General features: G+C 36.8%; 1 protein-coding gene across 1 annotated transcript; it reads right to left on the reverse strand.

Moving 5' to 3' along the window:
- Positions 1-288: 288 nt before the first annotated feature.
- UCMA (upper zone of growth plate and cartilage matrix associated) lies at positions 289-8,993 on the reverse strand. The gene is made up of 5 exons (XM_075205270.1): positions 8,817-8,993; positions 8,242-8,316; positions 7,908-8,000; positions 4,255-4,353; positions 289-793 (listed from the first exon to the last, which is right to left on the reverse strand). Exons 1-5 carry the CDS (start codon positions 8,872-8,874, stop codon positions 696-698), a joined length of 423 nt encoding a protein of 140 aa, XP_075061371.1. The 5' UTR covers positions 8,875-8,993; the 3' UTR covers positions 289-695.
- Between the last annotated feature and the right edge of the window lie 843 nt (positions 8,994-9,836).

Raw genomic sequence — 9,836 nt, forward strand, 5'->3', positions numbered from 1 at the left:
TCAGGTCACTGAAAATAAACCGATCTGCCAGAGAGACTGTTTTCTCTACATATGGCATTTGCCCAAGGCAAAATAATGTCTCTTAAAGTGCAGAGTTTATCGGGTTTATGATGACCGGTGGGTGGTAAGTCTTATCCCATTTCTGAACTATTGGGCAGTTTCATCACTGCTGAGTTTTTAGATACTTCTTGCGTAACTGGTAACATATATTTGCACAGTAAGACATAATTAAATGTTGCATATAAATGGATATTTTTTATCATTGAGGTTGTGACTGAAAAAAATTAAAGATTTCAAAAAACTGTTTTATTAAGGTTTAAAAAGACATCACTTTGGAGGACACTATCACTTCACACTTTTCACTTTTTTTTGTTTATTTACTCCCACCCACAAAAAAAATGTTTTACCCTAGTATGTAAGAATGATTATATAATGCACATGCAAGCTTTTAAAATTTTCTACCAAACATTCTCCTATAAGAGAGTCAGAGCGAGAACAAATTTTACAACAAAAGACAATTTGCGTATGAGCAACAATGGCCTACAATAATACAACAACACTGCAGATAAAATACAATTTATGATCCTTGGAAACTAGTACTGCTTTGATCTGTAGAAACTTTATCTTCTAGCAGACCTTTTCTTTGGTATTGTTATCAATTGAAAACTGTTCTATGTACACTAATTTTATAGTTATTAAATGTTTTGACGCTGGTAAAGGTAAGATGGAGACAGTCCATCATAATGCCACTGGCGCCACTGTTCCACTTGTTCACGGGTGCGCTCTTGTTGCTCTGTAGACAAATGGAAAAAGAAAAAAAGATTGAGCTGCAGTTTATCTGTTGCTTTAGCTGCTGTATGAAAAAGAACAATTTTGATACTGTGCCAAAGCATGTCCACTACCAGCAAGCATCTTACTCATTCTGCCTCAGTTCTGTCAGTTATTTAATGGAGGGGGGAAGCTAAACAAAAAATAAGCAATATAACTTGCAGTGTATTAGCAATATATCATGATTCATGAGCCAATCCTCACTGTACCTCCTGTGATGGCCTATCTTGGAAATACAATGACTCCCTCCTTCAGCCTGTTCTTAATGTGTAGAAAATCTTTCTGTACCTTCTAAAATCCACGTTACATTTTAATTCATACAAATAGAGAATAGGTTGTATTTCACATAGCTTATGTACCTGCAATCTGATGTAGACGCTGCATCAGTATTCACGTGAAACATTGTAAAATATTCCTGTAGAAGCCATTTTATAGAGGTTTGTTTTTCCTGAAGACTTCCCAGGGATCCACAAGTTTGCTTATGATATTACTGCCTATTCAACATGCTGGTCTAAATCACTGGTGTATATGCTTTCTAGTTGTGCACCCATTTCAAACAACATTACTAAAATATTTCCACAAAACAATGAAGTATCCCATGTTCCTTGGCTCCGAGACTCTTTCAGCAGCGTTCAAACACCCCAAAGTAAGGAACATTGATCCTGCAGTTGTACAGACGATCAAGGACAATGTTGAATACTGGGAAATATTGTATGAAGTAGACAGGGAAACGTTTGCATTCCCTAAGAATCCCAGTTGCAAAACTGGAACTTCTAGTTCTAACTTGTCAAAATAATATACAAACCTGTATCCCATCCACACATATGGATTGCCCTTGTATCACATATGTAGAAATGCATAGTTGGCAACATTTTGAAACATTAATGTATAAAGCCCATAAAAAACATCTAGCTTATAAAGCCAAAAACGGATTGTAAGAATTTCATTCAATATACATCATAGGAGGAAGTATAGTGTACAGTAGGTCAGTATGGAAAAATCGAGAGAAATCCACAAGTAAACTAAGAAGTGGCACCTACCACTGATACTTCATTATCAAACTGAAATCCGAATAGCCTAACACTAGCAATTAATGCTGTCCGGCATTGTCAGTGCCCCAGGCAGCGGGCACACAGCTCCCTGTAAACAGTGCATGGAATTTAATGTGTAGGGGCAGTGCTAGAGTCAAACTAATTTTCTGTGCACTGATTTGTGGATGGGGCATAATGACACTTCACCATCATGCCCCTCCCCACATATCCATTCTCATTGAGTAAATACGGAAAACAAAAACACTAACTGCATGCTCAAAACATTTATTTTTGGGATTTTTTAATGTTACAATAAATTACAATAATGAACCAGTAACAGTTATATGTAATAAAAATGATATATTGAGGTGGCAAAGTGGTTAGCATTGTTGCCTCACAACACTGGGGTCAAGGGTTTGATTTCGACAATGGCCCTATCTGTGGAGTTTGTATGTTCTCACCATGTTTGCATGGGTTTCCACCAGGGAACTCTGGTTTCTTCCCACACTCTGAAGACATACTGATAGTTTAATTGGCTTCTGATGAAATTAACCCGTATGTGTATCTGTGTCCTTGTGTTAGGAAATATAGATTGTAAGGTCCATTAGGGCAGGAACTGATGTGAATGACTAAATATTTTATGTAAAGCCCTTTGTAATATGTAGGCAATATACAAATAACTTAAAAGTTATACATAGTGTGACTGGATCACTGATAAATAACTTTTGGTATAAATTTATTTAAAGGAAATAGCGCAGGGCGCTTATTTATATAAATGCACAGGCACTTATTTTTTATATTGTGAGATAGGAAATAGTTATCTCCTGAGACCAGGGTAGAAAATTTGGTTTTTCTATTCTAACCTTTCAAAAACCTTATCTCTGATGTATATCTGATACAATAAGTCTTTGTTTTAAAAGCATTTTTGCATATCTTACGCAATGAAATGCTTTGTTGTTCCTGTCTTTGGGAATGTGTTTTCCGAACTGTCTGAAGAAAGGCCCATATGTTAATTGGGTCTTTTGATGTGTGAGGTTTCATTTGTAGACAGGAAGGTTTAATTTAAAACGTGCTGCTACAATTCCTGTGTCTAAAACAAAGATGCAGGATATCACAGCATTTCTAGAATTTCACAGATATGTGTAAATATTATTAGTTTTGCAATTCATGTAAATCTATGTTTTGGTAAACAGGGTACATCCTGATTCTAAAAATAGCCTGTGTCCAAATCTGTATAAAAGGACTGTATTGTACACTGAAATGTGTTCTTCTGCTTTCAACATCTGAACTGCTCACTGGTACCTCTAACCAGTGTGAGCAAATAAACATCTTGCTTCAAAGACCTGCTTGGAAACATCTTCAATATTGCTGTATTCCTGTGACCTGCAGATTTGACCCTAAAACTAATCCGTTCTCCAACTGTTTTGAGGTTTGGACCCAAGCTCTCCAGTACCACCGCTCTGCCTGCTACCCATGCAGCCCTGGTCAGTGGGTTAGGCCAGGGGGGGATCCATACACAGCAACCCTGATCCATAGTAAGAGGTCAGGAGTACCAGCCCAGGTACAGCAGCAACGAGGTACGCTAGCAGCATCAGTTACCCAGAAGGAACGTGGTTCTGAGTGCCATAAATGGAGCTCAGTGGTGGCAGCATTGTAAGCCCCTCCTACTGCGGAAAGAGGGCGCATTTGGGAAAACGAAAGGGAATGGTAGCAACGTAAGCCCAGCCGGTTCCCAGCAACAACAGACAGGGTGGCATCAGCGGTCCAGCCTGTCACACATACTTAACTTTTCATTTTCACACCAATAGTATATAACTAATATTGCCCACCCAAAGCTCTATATGCAACCCTCCTCACCATCCTGTGCCATACTTGCCTCCATTGTCACCTGCATTTTCTGTACCATGTGTTTGTAGTAGTTATTTGATATGCTGAGGTCATGGCGACATTAGAACATCCTTAATGTAAAAGTGAACTAGTGGCTACTGTCGTGGTGATTAACAGCAGAGGAGGGCAATTCCTATGCCTTAAAGTAGTTTACATAGTGGGTGTTCTGTCACGTCCCCTGTTCACTCTAGACTTAGTGGGGAGCCCCTGTTGTGTGGTGAACTCAGGGCTACCGTCCAGTTAGTCACCTACAGTTTGCCTTGGAAAATAGACTGTCCCTGGAAAATAGGAAGAGTTAGTAAGTATGAGAATCCATGAAGGTTTCTTGGACCTTCAAGCATTTGAAGGAGACAGCAAAGATTTGTGGCAGATACATTTCGCTGTGCTAGGTACTATTAAACCTAAAAAAATAAGGTTACATTCCCTTTTAAAATGCAAGATAACATAAGAGACTTACAAAGTTTAAATAATTAAAAAAGAAAAAAAAAACATTCACAAAAATTCTTACCATCCTGCTCCTCTTCTACATAGTTCTCAAACTCATTCCTCTGCTCCTCGTAGTACTCTCTCCTTCGCTCATCTGCTGACAGTCTCTGTCGGTTCTCAGCTGGAACACATTTAATCACATAACATGTTAAATTAATATTTTTGTTTGTCCCCCATTGTAAAATAGTAAACTTCATGACAGAGATTTGTTCATGATCCCGGCTCTTTGTTGTGATGCTTTGGTAAATTTTTAGGTTGAGTAAATTCATTAGTGATCAACGATCATCATCCTCAAATATTCCTACCTTCCCCCCATTGTGACTCAATATATGAATGCCTTTCTACTACTGGGATTGGTTGACACCCAGCAAAATCAACATTTTTGGTAAAGGGACATTATAATGAATACTTATTTGAAAACAATATATTTTATGACTGGTGGTTCTTTTTGAGAAAGACAATTATGCTCTCTTCTCATAGTGATATTGAGTTTACTCTTTATCTCATCTGATAATCAAGAATCATCATATGCAATATGGGAAAGAACAACAAACTTACCTCTTAAAGGGTTCTTATTTTCTAATTGTACAGGACTGATGTCAATGCACACGCATGTAGGCCAAACATTGGAAGACTCATGAAGACTGAAACATGGAAGTGCCTGGTTCAATACTGAGCCAGGGACTTCATTGTCTCTGCTCCACATCTAAAAATGAAGTTATTGCTGCCAAGCCGTTGTTCATTATTTTTAGAATAAGTTAGCACTGTTCCATTTGTGTCTATGCATGACTGCCAGCATATGATTAAAACATCTAGGGTCACTTTTGTGTGCACATGCAACTAAGCAGACTAGAAAAAGTTCTTTAACTTCTGGGACTATCAGTATAAATAAGAGACAGTTGGCAACTATGGGCTATGAATATTATTTCATTATTAATCCACCAGTGAATTTTTTTCTTCCATTTCCATTCGTGTCTGAGGAGAGCTGATCCTGCAATGATGAATAAATAGTTATACCCTTTTCTCTTACACTTAAAAACTTGATGTCTCTGTTAATAAACACATGCAAGGGTATTCATTTTTTTCACCATAATTATATGGACAAACTGAAATACACTGTAATTATTGGCTTTTTCGCGGGCTTTTCTGGCATGTTTAGCCACTTGTTTATTTATCGTTTAAATATTTGGTGACATCAAATGTAAATACTTTGCCAACAAAAAACAAACAAAACCCAAATGACCTGTTTGTAAAGGGTATGCCTAGGAGGACTTCTGACCACGGATTTTTGAGTAAAACCAATTTTATAATAATAATTCAGAAATGTCTGTTTACAATGTTTTTGTTTTCGTCCCTTTGTCCATTAGTTCCTCTCTCGATTCAGTGCTCCTCTATGTAAATGAGAGTTTTTGAAAGTAGGTTGTTGTAGAAAGTAGTAAATATAAATATGAAATATTTCTACTGTTGATTAAGCAAAATCATTATTGGACATAAATATATGACATTTGGAACATATTCCGTCATGTTACATTCCAGGAGAGACTCACTTATAAGTGAGCCCAGGTCTTGCACTTCATGACATATAAGCAGTTCATTATTAATGATACAGGTAATTGCATTAATATAGTGTTAAAGGCAATCCATTATTTGTGTAGCCTTTCACTTTATTGCCAATACTAACTCCAAAGATGAGATTACAAAAGAAGTGTATATGTGCACTAATCGAGGACATATCGATATGCTAGACAGCACCATCAGGTTATGGTAGGCCTGAGCCTTGGAAAAGACCTGTATATCAAACTTTCATCTTTAACCTAAAAAAGAAAAATAACTGATGTAATCAGATAAATAAGGTGATGCTGGTTTAAAAGAAGTAGAGTTATAGGTGGAGAATGTTTACTTCAAGAACCTAAATTAATTGATAAAGGGATGAAAAATAAATAGTATTTATAATAGTAGTGTACCTATGTTCTGTTCGGTGACAGGAGTGTCAAGGTTATGAATTGTTCTATTTAAAGCGGTTACAAGGGGCAGAGTTAGGGCATCATAGGTTGTGTGTCTTCAGGCTTCATTGAAATAAATCTGTCCCTTGGCATACAAGCTCTCCAAATGAACACAGAGTCCACATGATGAAACAAACAATAGGTGGAGATTCAATTGGGCACGAGGTATCTCCGTAAAGTACGAGGAGATTCCAGCCAGAACATCGGCATGACATTGCTACTGTAATTGACGGCAGCGTGTGCAGCGCAATGGCTGCACTCTACATCGGCAATTGAATCTCTCTAAACCTTGATTTCCATGTTAGCAATAGAGGGGTGTATAACCACTGGACCCAATACCCTAACACAATGAGCTGAGCTATAAAGGGCTAAGTGTTTTATTTAAATCTATACGGCTCTCTGGTATATTGTGCCACTATATACTGACCTTAGGTATTATATGCTTATTATGACCTGCACGTGTATATGCTCTCTTGCAATACACATTTTTCTCCAGGACCTGGGAAGTTCTACTTGTGCACCAGATGTTTTAGAAAACATCTCTAAATTATATACACTGTGTGTGCACATAAAAAAGAAGAAAAGCTCATAAGATGTTTACACAGTATCAATAAATAAAGTGCACTTAACATTAATGATCCACCTACTATGCCAGTTTAATCATGGACTTAGGAGGGACAGCCACCTTAGTATTTTCTCCATGCTGTCCTGTGCCTCCTGCAGCTACTTGGTGCTGTCCAGCACATACCAGACTCCCTGCTGCTCTGTCTAGTACACACACACACTGCCTAAGTAAAACAGCCCTTCATTGTACAGAGTAATGCAAACACCACCGGAGGTGAAATACCTGAGATTTAAGGAAAAGCGTTCCATGGTTATGGCAAAATAATCTATCTACTGTATATGGTTCAATATTTTGTTTCTTTATATTCAACAGTCATTTATATAGACTAAGCCCACAGGCTAGATGTAAGTTTATGTCAAATAATACATGTGCACTGTCTTTATACGTACAGAGGGAAATGAAGCGTTCATCTCGGCTAAGTGGTGGTTTTTGTAGTTAATCTGGATGATTCTATGTAACTATAAAGGTCACATAGTTTGTCAATCTGGAAATCATGTAAATGGTGGTCTGGATGGGCCAGCAAAGAGACACACATTATGTTTTCACATAAATAAACAGTATTATCTGATACCTATGATTAATCTAATTAGGATACAATTTATAAACACTTGCGTAATGAAAACAGAATAGGCGCAGACTGATAAACTTTAGAATAATAATTGCTGAAATACAGATATTCTGTATGTATAAGGTCAAGATAAATACATTTGCAGGGCATGTTTATGTATCTGTCAAGGGGTAAATGTGTTCTGCAGGGTCAGTAAACTGATCATTTGAAATGGGCATGTTGAACAATTTACATATTTATGTATGGTGATTTATATAGTATACATTTATCGGTCAGTATGTTTAAGATAATAATATAAAATTTGCTTGCACCCTGCTCATAAATCATCATCAATCATTAGAAGCATCTTCATATCCAAAGGCAACACATAAATGCAATCCAGCAATATATCCTTATAGTGACAGCAGGAATCCTGGACAATTTCAAGGAAACTGTGGGTCAGAAAAGTAAATATGTTTCCACAAAACAAACACCCTCACCGTTTATTTCATCCTGGGATTTAGGTGATCTCTTGCCACGTTTCTTGAAAAACTTTGAAGCCTCAGATTCCTGCATGAAAATCTTCTTCAGACCTGGGTGAGTTTAATGGGTTTATGTTGATATATAAAATACAATATCCTATATAAACTATCAATTCCTCCCTCGAAACGCAAACTCTCATTGGTTTTATTTTGTTCTCTAGTAATCATATTGAGTATTATATTTAAAATGTTCTCTTGTCTTCTTTTAGCTAAATGTCTTCAAATCTAAATAGCTTGTACTATAAAATAACACCTACAGTAAACTAATTCCAGAAAGAGATGCTATACTTACTTTCCTTACTTTCCTTCCTGTTCGGAGCCCCATCCTCAGTTTTTTTAACTGAAGCACATTCACCCTCCTGGAAAACTAGATAACACGGAATAAAAGGATGACAACGATGGAAACAATTGAACATTATTTTGCCTTAATAATTGTTTGTATTGCTTTTATCATTGAGGAAATGCTTACTAACCAGCTGACATAACAGATAACCATACTAGCTTAAACTATTACATTGTTACTAAGATTGCACCTACAATTTTTAAAAATGTAATTAAAAAAAATTATATACCTTCAAATCGTGTATGAACAGTACAGATAGATAAATTAGTTTGCTCACATTGCCACAAACAGTTTATTAACTCATTAAATATATGTTCAGCCAAGCAGTTATTAGCTTAAATATTCACTAGTGCATTGTAATATAATTTAATATGTATAATAAATAAACAAAAGTCCATTTTAAGATCCAAAGCAGCATCATCTATCAGTATATTGAATATAAGCAAGGAGATAACATCTTTATAGGAAAATGCATCACACAAGGTATCAGCTTTATTGAAAAAAAATAACCAGATTGTTCTTACCTGCTAGGAGAACCACTGCTGCAGCAAATGACAGAAACACAACTTTTTTCCAAATCATCTTTGCAGAGATTTCTTGTCTGGTCAATGGGCTGCAGGAGACTGAGAAAATGTACCAAATTCCTCATGTGTTGGATAGGAAGGTGAGGCAGGCTGCTGGAATCTTTGGGAGGAGGAGGGGCATGGCCATTGATTACCCATAGACCTAGATTGTCCTATACAACAAACATACAACCTGCCAATAGAATAGAGTCACATACAGGAAGTGATGCCCTAGCTGGTAGTTTGAAAACAAACTCAATTTTGATCAATCTTGTTAAATAACAATTCTTTTGCCAGTCTTTAAGATTTAGTGATTCAGGATAAGAAACCAAAGTCAGGGTCAGTCGTTTGTGTACTGTGGCACATGTGGGAACATTTTAGGATTCCTGGGGCATGTATGGGGCATAGATCTCATGTGTACCTCTATTTATCACTGGAATCTACAGCCTGGGAAAATAACAGGAACATTTCTATATTAAACAGGTATATCAGATATGTTGACCTTAATAGTTTCATTGTGATAGTATATCTGAAAGGTATTTAGTACAGAATACAAAAGAACCAATAAATTCCTACCTTAGACTAGGTACACAATGAAGAATTTTCCGATGGACGTGTTATCTACAACGATAACTAATGACTCAAGATCCAATTGCTCGGGCAATTTGTGCCCACACAGTAGACACTTTTTAAACAATTAAAGACGGACCATCTGGGCAGCATCTTTTCACAGTCATATTGTCGTGTTAAAAGATTTGGATTTCGTACACACTAAAACGACATATGTGGTCCTTGTAGCGATATCCCCAAGAAATTTAAATAATGGGCCAAGCATGTTCATCGAGTACCACTCAAAAGCACTTAAAAAGAGAAGGAAACACGTCTTCTTCATTCATTCTGTAACACATAGTTGTGAACAGTGTACTTTCATTCACAACCGCACAGCAACTAATTATTTTACTATTATGGATACTGTTGAAC

This window comes from Mixophyes fleayi, chromosome 4 (assembly GCF_038048845.1).
Source record: "Mixophyes fleayi isolate aMixFle1 chromosome 4, aMixFle1.hap1, whole genome shotgun sequence".
Lineage (NCBI taxonomy): Eukaryota > Metazoa > Chordata > Amphibia > Anura > Limnodynastidae > Mixophyes > Mixophyes fleayi.

Bases quoted from the DNA above. Each gene is read 5' to 3' on its own strand.
- UCMA (XM_075205270.1), bottom strand. From the start codon at position 8,874: ATGATTTGGAAAAAAGTTGTGTTTCTGTCATTTGCTGCAGCAGTGGTT. The intron at 8,317-8,816 runs GTAAGAACAATC...CGTGTTATCTAG, and splicing joins AGCAGTGGTTCTCCTAGCAG to TTTTCCAGGAGGGTGAATGT. The intron at 4,354-7,907 runs GTGAGGGTGTTT...AATGTGTTCCAG, and splicing joins ATCCCAGGATGAAATAAACG to CTGAGAACCGACAGAGACTG.